This window comes from Podarcis cretensis (genome assembly GCF_951804945.1).
Source record: "Podarcis cretensis genome assembly, chromosome: 12".
In the NCBI taxonomy this organism is placed as follows: Eukaryota; Metazoa; Chordata; class Lepidosauria; order Squamata; family Lacertidae; genus Podarcis; species Podarcis cretensis.
Window position 1 is genome coordinate 52,435,585 of NC_137181.1, and position 19,456 is coordinate 52,455,040.

Genomic DNA, 19,456 nt, shown 5'->3' on the forward strand with positions numbered 1-19,456 from the left:
TTGAAGTCAATTTTATAACCGTTCCTTTAGTCAAAATGGCTATTTTGAACGAATGAATACATTGCTTTCCCTTAAATATTTCTTGAAATACAATTTCATTTCAAACCAGTTGTGTTTTGCCCATTCACAATGTAAGCCTATCCATGCCTACTTAAAAGTAAGCCACATTGAATTCAATAGTATTTAGACCCAGTTAGGTGTATATAGGTTTGCAGTCAGTCTTTCAGTCACCCTGAACCAGCAAGAGCAATTCATGGTTGTTGTTGATACAGATGTGAATATCCATCTTGGTGGATCTCCCCAGTTGGATCACTCTGCTCAGCCTAACCTCGTTGGACCTGATGAAGTTGTCTTCTGATGCAAATGGGACCACTAATTGGTAAGCATTACCTGTAACTATATGGGGGACGCAGGTGGCGCTGTGGGTTAAAGCCTCAGCGCCTAGGGCTTGCCGATCGAAAGGTCGGCGGTTCGAATCCCTGCGGCGGGGTGTGCTCCCGTCGTTCGGTCCCAGCGCCTGCCAACCTAGCAGTTCGAAAGCACCTCCGGGTGCAAGTAGATAAATAGGGACCGCTTACCAGCGGGAAGGTAAACGGCGTTTCCGTGTGCGGCTCTGGCTCTGGCTCTGGCTCTGGCCAGAGCAGCGATGTCACACTGGCCACGTGACCCGGAAGTGTCTCCGGACAGCGCTGGCCCCTGGCCTCTTAAGTGAGATGGGCGCACAACCCCAGAGTCTGTCAAGACTGGCCCGTACGGGCAGGGGTACCTTTACCTTTACCTTTACCTTACCTGTAACTATGGCCAATGTCTAGTGCAAGTGAACCTTTTTCATCTGGTTGGTTCTACTTCCTTTTGAGAAAAATGGCTACGTGCCAGAAGCAGACGAAGCCAGAGGCAACAGTGAGTGGAACAAGGTATCAGAAAATACCTTTGGACACTGGGCTAGTTTCTAAGCACATCCATCTTTATCCTCCACCCAATCAAGAAGCATTATCAGAGTTCAAGGAGACATCACCAGACAAAAGCACTTGAAGAAGGTGCAACGCAGAGTCCATGAGGGGTGTGGCCTGAGAAGAGGCTGTGTGGTCCGGGGAGGACCCCAGTTCCCTTCACCATTTAGCTTTGCTATGATACAATGTCTATTTACTTCTTTTGTCACGATATCTGCCCCTTGTTTCCCTCGGCTTTTTGTTTTACTTTTGCCCACAAGAGACACAGAGGAGTCAATGCATGACAGAGTTAAGTTCTGAAGGCTGACTGTCAAGCTGTTTTATGAACAGGAAGGTACTGATTGCCTGACTCCATCAAATCATTCCTGATAAGTGGCCAGGTGAGATTCTATAATGAATGACTTCGGGTGGCGGGAAAGTGCGACAGGGTAAACGTAAAAGGAAACAAAATGGATTAAAGTCTGAAAGGCTCTTTCTGTACTCGGCACTTTTAAATTAATATCCCTTATTAGATGTCAAGTATATGACAAACATGCTACTGGGTTATTTATATGTTTTATAACATGGACCATTTGTAGAAAAATGTATGTCTGAGATCAGGCATTATGAACCATAAACTGTGGTCTCCGGAATGCAAGAAAGACTGCAGCTGGTAGCCTTGCTATTGTTATTCAGTCCATCTCTCAGGCCCTGATGTTGTGCTTTCATTAATTTTTCTATTAACTTTCCCCATCAATGTGATTAAAGATTCATTAATCTGAAGCAAAGGATAAAAGTGAAATAAAGATTGGATCAAACCCATTTCATGCACTCAGATTAGAGCCAAATATTCGGGCTTTATAAAGATGTCTGGTGTAGCCATAAAACAGATGTGTGTGCAAAGGTTTTTGTTGCTGTTCTAATGTTCAAGCCAAAGATGGCTAAATTAAATCTCCACTTTCACTTCATTTGCAACCTCTCGGCTCAGCTCTCTTCAACCTCATCAGTAGGATTTATAATTGCATATATTGCTTCAAATAAAATAAAGTACTAGCAATTAACTGAGGCTGCAGTTCTGTGCCTGTTTACTTGAGAGTAAATGTGGATCCAATGGGGCTTACTTGAGTAAGCATGCATATGATTCTGTTGCATGCCATGGACTCCTTTAGTCTACATCAGGGATGGGGGAGCTGTGGTCCTCCATGAGATATTCTCAGACCTCAACCGCCATCATCCGTGATCATTGGCCATGCTAGCTGGGGCAGATGACGATTAAGAGTCCAAAAGTATCTGGAAGGTCACAGATTACTCATCCCAAATGTATATATTTTTGGAGGTTTCCCAAGATACAGAATTTTACATTATTAGTTTAATTCATAATTTTTTTTTAACCTTGTTCAAGACATTCATTGACATTTTGTCAAGGAAAAATCCTGATTCTTCCCCACTTTGAACTATTACGGGTGCAGGCTGTGAAAGAAATGAAAGAAATGACAATTTCTGGGGTTGACTGGGAGAAGCCATGGCAATTAAAGTTGCATAGAAATCGATAATAGGCATGTAATAGCTGACAACTGCTCCTATTTCACTGTGATGTAGGAAAGACTATGGAATTGTGCCAGAATCCATAACTGCATACACTGAGAGACTGGGGATGTGCTAGGTTTCTCTATTCTCTGTCACATCCCAGTCATTTAGCCTCACAGTCCTTCACATGATGGAGAGGCAAGGTCTGTGGAATGGTGCAGAAGGCACTCTCTAAGACAGTTTAACTTCTTACAGAAATTTGACAGCAGTCTGGTGAATGGTTCAGTTTTAATAAGCTGCTGAGGAGCAGAGACAGGCAAATGGAACTCTACCCACCTCAAAGACTGCTGCCGCCAGCAGGCTGCCCAGTGATGGTGGGACACCGGTGGGGGTCACCTCAAGGGAGAGACAGAAAAGTGGGTCATGGCCTTGATGTCTTTCCTTCTGGGGCACCATTGCATCCCATAAAACTGGCAGATGGTGGAGGGACCCTGGTTGAGAGAGGCAGGAAAATGGAGATATCTCAGGGAGAGAGACTCAGAAAGGAAAGGAAAGCTTTCAGGTGAAAGCTGGGAGGGTCTGTCATTATCTAGGGTAGAGGGATTAAACTCTAGTTTTGTACAGGGAGATATATGCACTTGTATATTATTTCTGCACTTTAGCTCTCCTGCTGTTGATTTTCACCTCCTTTATTGTTCAGGAGCTTATTGTTATTAGATACATACTCTGTTTTATAGGTGCACCTGAAATAAGTAGGTAATTACAGTGTCTCATAATTTTACGTTTTTCACAGAGGTTATAGAGTTTATTGTTGGGATATTCTACACAATTTCACATAGCTGCTTAGTATATATTCAATATGGACTATTATGTATTTGTATAACTTTTAGATATTGGTATTGTATAGAGATTATATTTAGAGTGACTTTTTTTTTTTACGTTCTATGTTGTAAGCCACTCTGTGGTTTACTGTAGAAGGTGCGAGGCTATATCTCCACCAGCAGAGGTAAATAAATAACAGTCTTAGGTTGCAATCCTATACTACTTCCCTGTGAGTCAGTTGCATGGATTTAAATGACATTTACTTTTGAGTAGACATGTACTGAGTTGTGCTGTGAATGTAAGGTAGGTTTGTGGTGCTGGTGGATCTAGGGATCTTTATGAAATTAGAAACAGAATTGTTAGAACCCAAAACTAAGATTTTGTCAAAGATGTATAACTTGCTGCTGAAATGGAACACTCAGGATGAAACGGTGAAGTCTGTTATGATTAAATGGGCACAGGATGTTGGACATAATATTATGTTTGCTGACTGGGAACAGTTATGGACCACCGGTATGAAATTTACGGCATGTAATGCCTTAAGAGAGAATATTATGAAAATGATTTACAGGTGGTACATGACCCCAGTCAAGCTTGCAAAAATCTATCATTTGCTGAAATGAAAAAGGTATTTAAATATACCTTCTCGAAGAAACCAGAGGCCTTTCTCCTAGGCATGGTCGGCCAATTGGTGCCAAAGAAGGACAGAACTTTTTTTATGTATGCGACAAAAGCAGCAAGAATACTTATCGCAAAATATTGGAAGACACAAGATTTACCCACTCTGGAAGAATGGCAGATGAAGATGATCGACTATATGGGACTGGCAGAAATGACTGGCAGAATCCGAGACCAGGGAAAAGAGTCGGCGGAAGAAGACTGGAAGAAGTTTAAAGACTATTTGCGGAAATATTGTAAAATTAATGAATGTTAAAATGATGTTGGACAGAAATTAAGTGGTTTCCAGCTGTAATGTTTAAGAGATATGAAAAATAAGGTTTAGAAATAAGTAAAAACTAATGGAGAGGATTTGCTGAACTAACTATTTGAATTGGAATATAAGAAAGGGAGGTATGAGGAGGTCTGGAAAATAAGTTAAAAGAAAATAAGTAAATCGAAACTATGTGTTTTTAGTTGTTTTTATTTTTGTATTTTTGTATTTTTGTTGTTTTTTCTTTTTGTTTTATATTGTATCATTTTTGAAAACTTTAATAAATATTTTATTTAAAAAAAAAGATCTAGGGATCTTTATGCCTTAATTTTCAGTCAGCATGACTAAAAATCTGATTTATGGCTCTCTGGTGAGGGTTCAAAGTAGATTTAGCTAAAATATTTGCTTATGAGGTGCTGCTGAGTAAATCCTTGGATCTGAAAAGGGTGGGGGAAATGAGACTGTGGGCATTAGACCACTTTTCAGCACCTTGGAGAGCAAGCAGGCCATGGGAGTATGACTTATGTTGCCACTTGGCACTGAAGATAAAAATGAATGGAAGCCATTGGGCCCCATGGTGGCCCATTGAGAAAGCTTGCTTTGGATAAATTCTGTGTCCCTTATCCAATTTTGCCACTAGACCTATCATCTTCCCCAAGGCCCAATAGGTTTCAATATTTTAAACCGAGCCTTCACTTTTCTTTTCCTTTATGTATACAATTCTGTTTTAATAGTGACAGCAAAGGTGAAAATATAAAAAAGGCTGGTATGTGTTGGACAACAGAATGAGTGAATCAGTAAGGTAGGTATACAGATGTTGATTGGATGTTTCTCTGCAAATCATTTATTATGAATATAGTTCCTTGAGTATCATTGTTAAAATAACATGGCTAAGGAAAAGTTATTATTTTTAAAGCTGGAAATGGTTCAAAAAGGGGCAAACAGAATGGTAGAATAGACTCACCACCACCACCAAGGAAATGTTCAAACACTGGTGTTGTTGTTTAGTCGTTTAGTCGTGTCTGACTCTTCGTGACCCCATGGACCAGAGCACGCCAGGCACTTCTGTCTTCCACTGCCTCCCGCAGTTTGGTCAAACTCATGCTGGTAGCTTCAAGAACACTATCCAACCATCTCATCCTCTGTCGTCCCCTTCTCCTTGTGCCCTACATCTTTCCCAACATCAGGGTCTTTTCCAGGGAGTCTTCTCTTCTCATGAGGTGGCCAAAGTATTGGAGCCTCAGCTTCAGGATCTGTCCTTCCAGTGAGCACTCAGGGCTGATTTCCTTCAGAATGGAGAGGTTTGTTCTTCTTGCAGTCCATGGGACTCTCAAGAATCTCATCCAGCACCAGAATTCAAAAGCATAAATTCTTCGACGATCAGCCGTGTTTGTGGTCCAGGTCTCACTTCCATACATCACTACTGGGAAAACCATAGCTTTTACTATACGGAGCTTTGTTGGCAAGGTGATGTCTCTGCTTTTTAAGATGCTGGTACTTTTTAGCTAAAGGAAAAGGCAAGCAAGAGGAGACATGGCAGAGGTGTATAAAAGTATCCATGATGTGGAGACAGTGGATAGAGAAAAGTTTTTCTCTGTCACTTATAAATACGATAACTTGGGGGCATTGAATGTTGGAAGATTCAGGGCAGGCAAAACAAAGTGCTTATTCACATGGCACATAGTTGATAGAACCACAGGAGGTACTGATGGCCTGGATGGCCTTCAAAGAGAAGAAGACAATTTCATGAAGGAGAAGGCTATCAATGGCTACTAGCTACAAGGGCTATCCACTGTCAAAAGTAGTATACCTCTGAATACCACTTGCTAGGAACAGCAAGAGGAGAAGGCTGTTGCACCCAGATCCTGTTTTGTGGGATTCCACTGTGAGAACACAGTCCAATGCTTGATGGACCTTTGGCTTGATCCAGCAGATTTCTTTAAAACGCTCGTTATTTCTGTACATATTTTTTCCACAAAATATGCACTGTAAAAAAAAGAGAGACAACCTTGAAAACACTCATATTGGTAAACACTTTGGTGCATTTTACAACCTAGAACTATGTGGCAAAATTGAGAGAAGTGCGAAAACCAGAAGATACCGTAACTGTGTTAGTTCAAGAAACATGAACCAGGTCGGTTTGCTTTAAAGGCCAGGCCAAACAAAACCCTGAAACTCCTCATGCCGCAGGTAAGAAACAGCTCAAATATGTCTTTATAGCCAATATTATATGAAGAAATGTTTGTAAAATTCCAAGGAAAATATTTTCTCCTCTCCTGCTGTTAGCTTATTTTCCCCAAGTAGCAAATTAGAAGGTTTGGGGGAAATGGGTGAAGAAAGATGTGAAGGAGGAATAAAATTCTAAAGTCGAACCTCAGTTTATTATATGGAATATGGTTTTGTTTGATGGCTTTCTTTTCATGCTCTCATTGTGATACATTTCTGTCAGAGACAATGTAGACAGGCAAAGAGTATTTTCTGAGAAAAGTACTTCCCTGAGCAAAGGAGGAGAACTAATTTAGACAGGCTCTACAAAGAGCTCTATGCGGGCAGGCCTTTGCTGGAGTCCAATTAGAGTGAATGGAATCCTGCTAATCCACCCACATGCTAGCAATTTCAGGATTGCAACCACAATTCCGTGCCTGTGTTTTATTTTGGTGGCTTGTTGTTTTTTAGCATGGCTGTTTCAATCAACCAGCTTAAGGTCTAGACCTCAATAAGGTTTCAGACTGTATCTGAGCAGCACCACTTTAGATGCATGAGGACTTACATGAATAACTGCTCTTCTGTATACTAAAATAAAAATAATTCCCAGAGTTATATGTTCAGCAGATGGGATTTAGTCTTCCCCCAGAGGTGCTGGTTTTCTTTATAGAAGGATTTCCCCCTATGAAGGAGCATTCAATCACATATGTCCCTACTGTCATTTGAAGGAGTACAGCCCAAGACTATATCAGTGAGAAGTAGGATGGATTTTCTTAGCATTTTTGCTTCTCGTGTTGCTGAGCCTTCCTGATACCACCCTCGATTCCCTTCCTTTGACCAGGCAAACTGTCCCAACTGCATGACTTCCGACTTGTAGCTAAAGCCTTCATAATAGTCACTGCAGTATACCAGCTCTATAAATGGTGCATTTTAAAATGCACACTTAAAAACTAGGAAAATACTGCCCTCATCCTATTACTGTGGTAGCAACAAAATAAATCTGCCATGCTAATATTTGTCTGTTTGATAAAACAAAGTTTCTGGTATATTTTCTATGCATCTATGAACCCAGCAATCTACCCATTTAAATTGGCCAACTCTGTGACATTAGACCATGCAAACATTTTTGTTCCTGACTGTGGAATGAACACACACACACACACACACACACACACACACACTTATATATAGGGTGGCACTACAACCAGGTACTTTGGCCACCTCATGAGAAGAGAAGACTCCCTGGAAAAGACCTTGATGTTGGGAAAGATGGAGGGCACATGGAGAAGGAGATGACAGAGGACGAGATGGTTGGATAGTGTTCTCGAAGCTACCAGCATGAGTTTGACCAAACTGTGGGAGGCAATGGAAGACAGGAGTGCCTGGCGTGCTCTGGTCCATGGGGTCACGAAGAGTCGGACACGAATAAACGACTAAACAACTAAACAAACAACAACAACCAGGTATCTGCAGTAAACAGGAACATACAAAATGAACTGCATTTTCTAAAAGACAACATCCTCCACAACTCCTCAGGATATAGTACGGAAAGGGGGTCTGATTTTTTATGATATGGCATCTGTCAAAGTAAGGTGGCAGTTTCAAATTCCCAAACATTAATAGTCTTCTGACTTTATCTTTCCTAATCTGAACTTGGTGCTTCATACCAACACTGGACAAATGACTAACAAAAAAAGAACGAGAAAAAAGAAAGAGAGCTTGACTGCTTGGCCTCCACAAATGTGTCCTGCCATAATTGCTTTAGTGTTGCTCCTCGTTTGCACACTTGTCATAACTGTTTGCTTAACGTTTCTTATCGTCCATTTATTAGCAGAAAGGAACCATAGATTTCCCTGCCTGTTTTCATTGTGCGGATGAAGTCTGTTAAGGAGAACCCATTTGTAAGGGCTGTTCTCTTCCCAAGTCTCAAATGCTTACACTTGACCACATTAATTTCCGTTTTAACCTGGCAACTGATTTATTGACAATGTGGCAAAGTAATTAGCAGGGGACTCAACCTAGTGTTGCTTTGGTGGTAAACAGTATTTAATCTGCCCGTTTCTATTAAGCAAGGCCAATTACACGGTTACATGCTGGAACTGAGCATGGCAGGTATATCAAGTCCCAATGCTTTTATGTTGTTCTGGTAGCACTGCCCTGGGGTATGCTTAATGGGAGTGCCAACACAACCCCGAGCCCAGAGACATCTCTGTGATGCCGATAAGAGTCTGAAAATGTAGCTGTGAAAGGAGAGCCAGAGAATAAAGAGCCGAAGGGACGGAATAAGTATCACAGACAAATGTGTATGACAAAGTTTCAATGGCTGCTTCTTCAAGGCAAAATGACTTCTGTAGACAGCAGTTTTCAGCAGCTCCCCCCAACAGCGTTCCACATATTCAGGAGGCAAACAAAAGTCCGAAACCCTGCAGGGAGGAAAATGAACTGTGACTAGAGATGGACAAGCATGGAGGATAACCTGAGATTACCTCAGAAACTACTGACATGAAAGAAAGAAAGAAAGAAAGAAAGAAAGAAAGAAAGAAAGAAAGAAGACTTCTTATTTTGGAAGAACTCAGGCCATTTTTATAAGCCAGTTCAGGCCTCTTAGAAATGACCTTGTCCCACTAACTCCCTGTCTCTGCCGCCTAACTTCCTAAACTTCCTTACCTTACCTCACCTGACAAGCAGCAGCAGGACCAGGAAATCTTGGCCACCGTAGCTCATGCAGTGGTTACTTCAAGACTACATCCCTGCAATGTGCTCTTTGTAGGGCTCCCCTTTTGCTTGCTCCGGAAGCTGAAGTTAGTGCATAATGCTGCAGCGTGGTTGCTGACAGGAGTGAGACCTTGTCAGCATATAACATCCTGGCTCACAGACCTGCACTGTTTGCCAATTTGCTGCTGAGCTAAGTTCAAGGTGTTACTATTAGTATGTGAAGGCCTTTGGTCAGGGTTCAATCTGATTTTTTTCTTTCTGTATAAAAACAAGCATTAAAGACTCCTCCTAGCCTGCTCACAGGTCCTTTATAAGACCAGTGGTAACTGTTGGCCCTGGAGAATATTAACCACTCTCAATTTTACCCGTGGACTGCCATCTGTCCAGATTTTAATTTGTTCTGAACTAATTTTAAGATGTACAGTCATACCTTGGGCTGAAGTAGCTTCGGGATAAGTATTTTTGGGTTGCACGCTGCGGCGACCCGGAAGTAACGGAGTGCATTACTTCCAGGTTTCACCACTCACGCATGCGCAGTCAAAAATGACGTCATGCGCATGCGCAGAGGCAGCAAATCGCGACCCACACGTGCGCAGACATGGGTTGCATTCGCTTCTGGGTGCGTTCGCATCCAGAGGTACCACTGTATTTTAATTAATTGATTGCCTGTTTTTATGTTCTTATGTTCTTTGCATACTGTGTTAGTTTTATGATGTTAGCCGCCCTGAGCCCAGCTCCGGCTGGGGTACAAATAAAAATTTATTATTATTATTATTAATTTATTATAACAACTTGGTGCCATTTTACTTACAAGATGGTCTTGCCTCCACTTGCTGTTACAGGTGATGCATAATACTTATTCCACATTTGTAAAAAGTCAATCTCTTGGCGTGAAAGCACTCATACTTAGGAACTCCCTGCCAATTGACCTTCACTATACTCGTTTTGGTACCTGCTTAGGAAAGCCTATGCAGACATGCAGAATTTTGGCATTTGTTTTACTCTGATTTTTAGCTTATTGTTGATTTTAATTATTTTCTGAATGTTCTGAATAATTGTTTTCAGCTGCTCTTCACTGAATATTTTATTGTTCCATTCTTTTTTGCAAACCACTTTGAGGGGTTTTTTACAATCAAGCAGTACACAAATCTTGTGAAATAAATAAATTCTGCATGATCAATAGATAAGATGCAATCAAGATATAACACCTGGGACACTGAACCACGAATGTGAGGAAAGTAGAAAAACCGCAGCTCAATATTATGCTTTTTCACTTTTTGCCCGCTTATGTTCGTTCAATATCCCAGGTGCTGTTTCTTGATTTAATATGATTGGCCTAGGTTTCGTTTTACCTCACTGCAAAAACTCTTCAGGAGTGCCTCATTTCAGAAGATTTACAGATTATAAAATATTTAAGACATTGACTCAGATTTCCCAGAGTTACTTCTATTGACGTCAATAAAGAAAGGGTGATTTTGGCTTGGAAATAGGTTTTCTGCTAGGAAGTAAATAACAGGACAATAAACCTGCCCTTGGAGATTCATATTAGCATACTGAGGTTTGTAAGTAACTATGTTATGCACTTAAAAACATATTTGAACATCCAAATATAAGATCTCATTATTTTTTTAAAAAAAACACAAAAAAATCTATCTAAAAAGGTAAAGGTAAAGGTACCCCTGCCCGTACGGGCCAGTCTTGACAGACTCTGGGGTTGTGCGCCCATCTCACTTAAGAGGCCAGGGGCCAGCGCTGTCCGGAGACACTTCCGGGTCACGTGGCCAGCGTGACATCGCTGCTCTGGCGAGCCAGAGCCGCACACGGAAACGCCGTTTACCTTCCCGCTGATAAGCGGTCCCTATTTATCTACTTGCACCCGGAGGTGCTTTCGAACTGCTAGGTTGGCAGGCGCTGGGACCGAGCAGCGGGAGCGCACCCCGCCGCAGGGATTCGAACCGCCGACCTTTCGATCAGCAAGTCCTAGGCGCTGAGGCTTTAACCCACAGCGCCACCTGCGTCCTTAAAAAAAATCTATCTAGTCTTTTATAAAGTTTTAATGTACTGCATAGTGTTTTTCACATTTTGTCCCAGCACAGTTTAAGTTGGAGAGGTGCAAACTCTATACAGAGAATGCTCTTTTGAAATCCTGGCTCAGAACAACTTCTGGTTTCCTCTCCATCCTCCTGCCTTGCAAAGATACAGTGGACACTTAAGGAATTTTCAGGCACAATCCCTAGATACTTAAGGCTGAGGGGAGAAGTTGGAGACTAGAAAATTGTACATTTCTAGGACTTGACATCAAACAACTAGATCTTCCTGTGTTTTTTCAGTTCTGCTTATACTAAGAGACAGGAAGTCTCTGATTGACAGGAAATTTAGGGCTCAACAGAACAAAGGACAGTTGCACTCTAGCACTGGATTTTAGGTTACAGAGGGGGGAATAATGATGGGCAGGGGTGGACTTTGGTCTTTCCGATTCTAGTGGTGCCCTGTGCAAGGCCAAAATTTTGTACTCCCCATCTCTTGTCTTCATTCTGTTCAATTCACTATGTCACAGTTACAATGCCCTCGTGAGTGGGCAATAGTTCATCAAGACTATCAGTCTGGCCTGATATAAGGCAGCTCCTCTGTTCCTACACGACTCAAATGAACTGAAAATAAATTCACCATTAACTTCTCTCTGTTATGTCTACAGTAAGTGCGCCACACAAGGACATCGTAAACATTACTGAAACATGTTTCAATTTGCAACCGCCTGCTGGCTTACTGAGATAATGAGAGGAAAGATCTGCATGGCAGATGGCTCAATGGATGACTGTCTCTCAGCCATCCAGCTCTATCCATCCCTAGATTAATTTCGCTCTTGCGAGGGACAACGGAGGTGCTGAAATCTAATCATTTCGACTTTGAAAATCTTCCTTCTTTCAAGAACCCAACCCAACCTGCATGGAAAGTTATTTGGCTTGGAGACAGCATAGAAAGAAAGTCTCTTCTCCCCAGCTTCTTCAGACTCCAGAACCTAAAAAGAGACTTGCATCCTTTACACCACTAATGGAGTGCTCCCAGCTTATCCACCCCACCTCTGTAAAAAAAAATAAATACAAAAGGAGTGGTGGGGAGGATCCCATTCTTGCAATAGAGCAGGAGTTGGCACATGGCCTGACAAGATTAAAGAGATTTCTAGATGCAGAAGAAGAGCTGTTCTGGACATTTGTTGTTGTTTAGTCATTTAGTCGTGTCCGACTCTTTGTGACGCCATGGACCAGAGCACGCCAGGCACTTCTGTCTTCCACTGCCTCCCGTAGTTTGGTCAAACTCATGCTGGTAGCTTCGAGAAAAGCTGTACCATAAAGAAGGCTGATCGCCGAAGAATTGATGGTTTTGAATTATGGTGCTGGAGGAGACTCTTGAGAGTCCCATGGACTGCAAGAAGATCAAACCTCTCCGTTCTGAAGGAAATCAGCCCTGAGTGCTCACTGGAAGGACAGATCCTGAAGCTGAGGCTCCAAGACTTTGGCCACCTCATGAGAAGAGAAGACTCCCTGGAAAAGACTCTGATGTTGGGAAAGATGGATGGCACAAGGAGAAGGGGACGACAGAAGATGAGATGGTTGGATAGTGTTCTCGAAGCTACCAGCATAGCTGTCAACATTTTCCTTTTTTCAAGGGAAATTCCCTTATTCTGAATAGGATTTTCCCTTAAAAAAGGGGGAAAGTTGACAGCTATGATTCTGGAGCAGGCCAAAGGCCCATCTAGTCCAGCATTCTGTCCTCTGAGTGGAAAACCGGATGCCTTTGGGAAGCCCTCAACAAGACATGAGCACCATAGTCCTCTCTTGCTGTAGGATTTCTGTAGCTGACGGCAGAATCCAAACAAGTATTACAAACATCTAGCAATCATCAGGAAAATGAATCAATTTACTCCGGATTGTGGGATCTCCCTCACCTTTGGAGTTGGGGAGTGGAGATAGAATCACAGAATTGTAGAGTTGGAAGGGACCATGAGGAACATCTAGTAATACACATTGCACCCTGTCCACTAAGTTTCACCACTTACAGTTTACAGTTGTCTCACAATACATCATAGATTTGGTCCATGGTTGACACTAAGGCAAGTGAGGGCAAGTGAGATTGGAAGGAAGGAAGGGGAAAAAAATGTAAGTGATTGTTTTCTGGGAGGGGTGCTGTCAGGGACTCAGCGGGAGCGCAGGGAGGAGAGGAGATGGAGAGCGAGGGGGAGCAATCCGAGGGCAGAGTAGGAGAAGATGACAGCAGCCCGATAGATTCCACGAGCCTCTCCAGCGAATCGGAAGATTCACAGAAGGGGGCGCCGATGGGCAGGGCAAGGGGCGACCCAAGGGGGACACCCCAGAAGCAAGGGGCCAGCGGGGACTCCCAGAGCAGCAGTTGGAAATCAGGACCAGCTTCCCCACCAGAGCGTAGTGGGGGGGAGGAGTCCCAGGTGTCAGAGCCCACATATGCACCACCAGCGAGAGAAGATGAGTCAGGGTTGACCACGCCTCCATCGGAGAGCGAGTTAACGGTCAAGAGGAAAGTTGCAGGCTGGGCGCGCGCGCCAAGTTCAAATGTACAGGCGAGCGGCACAGAAGGTAGCCCGGATAGGGAACCAGGTCCTAAAGCCCGCCGGAAGGAGGGGCAAGAATCATCAGGGTCAGCGTCAGAGGAGTCCAGGAAGGATGAAACCCTAGCGGGCAGGAGGGCCCAGAGGAGAAAGGAATTTAGGAAGAGGTGGAGCAAGGCGAGAGTCTTAAACTGGTGTGGAAGGGGAGGAGACTCAGACGGGACTTCGCCGGTCTAAGGTCGAGACGTAGAGCTGCACGCTGCGGCTTTAAAATGGAAACTGAACCTCAATAAAGACTTTTGTACATAACTACAGCCTAGCGTTGGTCCTCTGTGAGCTGGGACCTGGAGGCAGCTCTGACAGGTGCCAATAAGTCACTGGCAAAGGGAGACTCTGACACTCTCTTTCAGCTCTAATTGTCACCCACTATGTGCCCAATATTTCTCTGTGATGTTCATATTGGCAGATTGCACCGTGCCATTACACACACACACACACACACACACACGTTTATTTTTAACATATCATTTTCAACAATCATATAACATAACTTCTTATCTTATACAACATTTTAGACTTCCGTCAACTCCTCTGATAATTTTTCATTCTCTATTACTTATTCTGCATTTCTTAATTTCTCTATTACCCTTAATTATCATTAACTCATAACTCTCCTCGTAGTCTTTCTTACAATATTTCAAATAGCCCTCCTTAGAAAACTTATTGCACTAGCGTAATCTGTTCATTGCAATTACTTTTCAAATAGTTCATATATTTACTCCAATCTTCTAAGAATCTCTGGTCCCACAGGTTCCGAACCCTTCCAGTTAATTTATCTAATTCTGCATAGTCCATGCTCTGTGCCATTCTCAACCCCTGTATGCCCGCCTGCATGTGCCAAGGGAAAGGTGTACGAAGGGAAATGCTTCTATACAGATCAGAACAACACTGAGATGCCATCACTTTCCTTTCCTCTCTCCTGTCCTTGTCTTTTTGCAGTTTTTCTCCTTCATGCTCCCTGGCAGTGTGGCTGAATGTTGATGAGACAAAGGGCCAGATAAAACTAGGAGATAATGAGCAAATATTTTCCCATTCTTGGTGGCTGTCCTTAACAAGTATTGATTATTTCTTACTCATCTACTCCCCTAATTTTAATGAATGGCCACTCTGACAGGTGCTGAATATTTATCACTGTACTGCATTTGTTAAACCATAATATAAATATTCCGATTAATCTTTCTGCCCAATTGACTTTCAGAATGCAAATGGAATGGAAATGGGGGAGAGATGATTGGATGTCACAAACTGCTTAATTGATAATGGTGACATATCTGGAGCAGCAGTACAGAGAAAGAGAAGAATATTCTGAAAACAGTCATTTGGGAATATTTAAGATAGGAGAACAACAGCAGAGGTCATTGCCAGGGAAACAAAAATCTTGTGCCACAACACTTTCCACCATGCAAAAATCCACAGATCCTGGCCTATTTTTATTACTGGGAAAGGTAAACAGAGTTTTTAAAGGGCAGTGGTGATTAATTGATTTTTAAATATTTATATGCCACTTTTCTGGGCAAAGATCATGCATAATGACAAGCTCTGAGCTTTCTTTAAAAAATAACTTAAAGTTACTCAGAAATGTGAGAGGATTATTTAAACAAAATTACTGCTTTTCCACCTACCTGCCTAATTATATATATTGGTTTCTGTTACTCAAAAAGAAATTGATAAGTATACTCTAATTTTCAGACAGATGAAAAAAAATTCGTTTGATCTAGCTTGGCTTTTTCATCTGAAACCACATAGAATTTCTAGTCTACCCTGTTATCCCAGGTAATAAAGCAAGCATAACAATTGAGGGCTGTTGATTATGGTGGATCTGTTGACTGGAATTTGGGCTAAGTGTCATGCGCTCTTGAGGGCTGCAGCTCATCTGTGAATCTGGTTTTAACAAACCTCTGCCTGCTCACCCAGCTGGGTTGAGCAATTTCTTTTTGACAGGTGAATAAAACATCATTAATTTATTTCATTCTTGCTGTCAAGGCAAGAGTGTTGGCGAATATAGCAGGCTTTGTGTCTGGGCTGTTTACATTTCATGACAATTTTGCTGTGCTAAATTAAACCCATACTAGCAGTGAACGGAGCAGCGTTGGAAATGACCCTCTCTGTCTGAAGCTTCTCACGAGCCTAATAATCTTGTTATCTCTGCTAGCAAGCAGCTGCAGTAAATTTGATCTAGGACATAATTTGACCAATAGACACATGAATCCTAAAAAGTTATGCTTCATATAAATTTGACAAAAACTGACCCTCGAGTCCAATTTTGCCATTCCTGTTTGAACAAAAATCCCACAGTAATACTATGGTTGGAGAAAAATTTGCGGTGGGTCTGTTTCACCTGGCTCTTTGTATGGCCTCTATAAAACCCCTGTCTCCATAAGGGCCTCATGTTCTTGTAAACATGTTCCTGAAAACTACAAAAAAAAATTAAAAATGGCCCCACTCTATATTGCAATATTTTCCCTTCAGTTAACTTTTGTAAAAATAATACGTGTTCTCATTTCTGTAAATCTTAATAAACTGTATTACACCTTGCATTTCTGGAAGTTCTTAATTTAACTCAACTAAAACGGCTAGTTAAAATGAACTACTTTCTCAGTTGTTTCATTTTAATTACGCCGATAATTCATACCCTTCCCTCCCACTTAATTCTATTGTACCTCATATCTAAAAGCATTCTTCATTTCAAAAAGAGGAATAAACTTTTCGTTTGGTAAACTGTGGAATGAGGGATGTGACATGCTGAAGAATCAACTCATTAAGCTTTAATGCTACTAATGCTCTTAACACTAATTACCCGTTCATTAAGTTGATTGTCTTAGCAGAAAATCTGCGTCCACTTCTCTGCTGGTTCATCACATTAATTTGCATGTTCTAAGAAAGAGACAAACAACAAAAATTAACAAAGTTAATTCTAAAAGACTTGAGAGGATATGACACTGTTAAAATTATTTATTGGTGGGAAGTTACTTAATGCTTCACCACTGCTCTGAATGTTGCCATTTCATATCATGTCTTGAAAGACAGATGTATCATGCTGCTCAAGTAATCAAATTTATTAATATGAGGACATTGCGCCCAGGGAATTTGAATGTGCAGAAAGATGCATTTAAGTCCATCAACTACTTGTGGAAGAATAAACAAAAGATTGATAGTTACACTGGGATACAGGGTCCAGGTAACATCGCAAAAAGGTCTCTAAATAGGAGAGAGTATTTCTTATCCATAGCTGCTCTTGTACATAGTTTTCATGCCAGATTTATTGAGATTTTCCATTGGCACATATATTTCACATAGGAATCAGCTCCAAATGAGGTGATTGCCTGGTGTAAATATTCCGAGGTCTCATTGACTTCAATGAAAGAGTTGTACAATCCAGAACAATCAAATGTGTGGCTTGGCGCAGAACTCAATATTATAAAAACAGCAAAGCATTAAATGACAGCTGCCACCCCCTCCATAATGTGTGATACAGCTTCTTCCATCATTCTCAGGTGTGATTACACTGTTTGTTTGCCCAGCCGCCGTTAGTGATGTGGAGTAGAGATGAGCGATTGTGCAGTATAATAGTGTTAGGAGGGGAATGGGGAAAATCTCCACCATGTTTCAGTGCCAACTCCAAATGACGCTGTCAAATAACTCTGAAAATTAAGCACGTTCGGCTTGATTCATTTGTTGCAATTAATTCCCATTGAAATCAAAGAAATTTAACCCAACTTTTTAGACTGATTTCAGTGGGAACTAAAAGCAACAAACTTAGTCCAGATCCAACCCATTACACCAGCCCATTTTAAAGATAATAATTGCAAATTATCTGAAAAGTGAGTTTCAGCTGAAGAAAGACACCAAAGATTATGTGTAGGACCCAAAATTAAGCATTTGGAGGTCCCACTGATTTCACAGAAAGAGACAGCTTCCAGTTGAATTAATTGGAGTTTAAGTTTGGCTGGACTGTGGAATATATTTCTAGCTCCACTTCGTATTTGTTACTATACTTTTGAATACTTTCAAATTGTTATGCCCCTCATTGCCCAGTCTGTGTAACTACCCCCCACTTTATGTAAAACTTATAAAGTACTTAATTAGCTATTAACTCTGGAAGAGAAATAGTGTCCAATGGGAAGGTAACTTATAATTATATAGTGTTGTGATCAATTAGTTTCGCCACAGAGCGTGTGTGTGTGTTGGGAAGGTTGCTCAACACCTGCCCTTGGAAGACTTACAATTGACCATCCATCATGATGTAAGGAGCATGTCCCTGAAAGCCATATGGCCAGGTTAACAGCGGAAAGTCTATGTCTACGAGCACATAATTAATGAGTGCCGATAATTATTATCTGTTCTGTAGAGATGAGATTATGTAATACTGAAAGAAGATACAGTCCAACTCTTTTGCAGGAAAATGGGAAGGATGATATTCCTTATCTACAGACATCTGATTGTGGCTTAGCGAGGAAGATTAGATGTTAACACAAGTTCAGAATTACTGGTTTTTAGCATCAAAAGGCATGCGTCTGAATTCAGCAAAGCCTGTAATAAGTTTACAATGCATAATGCTGTATTTGATAAACGAGAGCATTCATACTAACACTAATAGTATCTTATTTTTTGTGTTGATAAGATCAACTTTTCGCTGAGAGTTTTATCTTAATCTCTTCCCCATCTAATTTTAGATTTATCTCCCACCATGTGCAATTTCATCCAGAACTTGAATATTAGATAATAGTCCAAATATTTATATATATACATACATCCCACCTGTGGGAGATGCTAATCACAGATTTCTCATCTGTGAGAGAGAGACATGAGAGAAATTTGGAAACAAAGCCCACCCACAGGCTAGGCTGAGCAAAAAAGCTGGTAAACACATCTTGGGGTGGAAAAAGAGTTGGTGAGCATGGGCTCCTCTTTCTCCTCCCATCAATTCATGGCCTGCACATTTTCATTTATCAGCATAGGGATAGAAGATTTAAAATAGATGCAAGCGCAAGAGACCTTGCACAATTTCCGGCTAAGCTTTTCTATGATATTAGGTAAAGGGTAAAGGGACCCCTGACCATTAGGTCCAGTTGCGGACGACTCTGGGGTTGCGGCACTCATCTCGCTTTATTGGCCGAGGGAGCCGGTGTACAGCTTCCGGGTCATGTGGCCAGCATGACTAAGCTGCTTCTGGCGAACCAGAGCAGCGCACGGAAACACCGTTTACCTTCCCGCCGGAGTGGTACCTATTTATCTACTTGCACTTTGACGTGCTTTTGAACTGCTAGGTTGGCAGGAGCAGGGACCGAGCAACAGGAGCTCACCCCATCACAGGGATTCGAACCTCCGACCTTCTGATCAGCAAGTCCTAGGCTCTGTGGTTTAACCCACAGCGCCACCCGTGTCCCTCTATGATATTACCTTGGATTGAAAACTCATAAAAATGAGATGGTGTGGACAGGGAGAAATACTGGCCAGATGGCAGCTCTCATTTTCAGGTTTTGCTACTCTACTCTGACAGGATTGTGCTGCTTTGTGGTGAGATTCATTAGAGTTGAATTGGCTGTTTTTAGAAAGAAGAACCAGCTAAAGTGCTGAGGTGTAGAAATTTCTACTCATATCATAATTACAGGTGGGCAGTGGAGTGTGTAATTAGTAATTTAGGTAAAGAAGGATGTTTCGAGAGCAAGCAACAGTGATTTCCCT

At 41.8% G+C, this 19,456-nt stretch overlaps 1 protein-coding gene across 13 annotated transcripts in view; it reads right to left on the bottom strand.

Annotated features, from left to right (window-relative positions):
* LOC307199768 (uncharacterized protein) overlaps window positions 1-19,456 on the bottom strand; it is a 101,002-nt gene that overhangs the window by 74,065 nt on the left and 7,481 nt on the right. For 10 of the 13 annotated variants that reach the window (XR_013832163.1, XR_013832165.1, XR_013832166.1 and 7 more), the window contains exon 2: window positions 16,569-16,645. Coding sequence is in view for 1 of the 13 variants with exons in the window: in XM_079947799.1 (XP_079803925.1) it covers window positions 16,569-16,645 (77 nt within the window). In the remaining 12 variants the exon portion in view is untranslated. Of the gene's footprint in view, window positions 1-2,792; window positions 2,948-6,027; window positions 6,196-14,396; window positions 14,775-16,568; window positions 16,646-19,456 lie in introns of those variants that run through there. The other 3 variants (XR_013832164.1, XR_013832174.1, XR_013832175.1) reach the window with 3 other exon arrangements.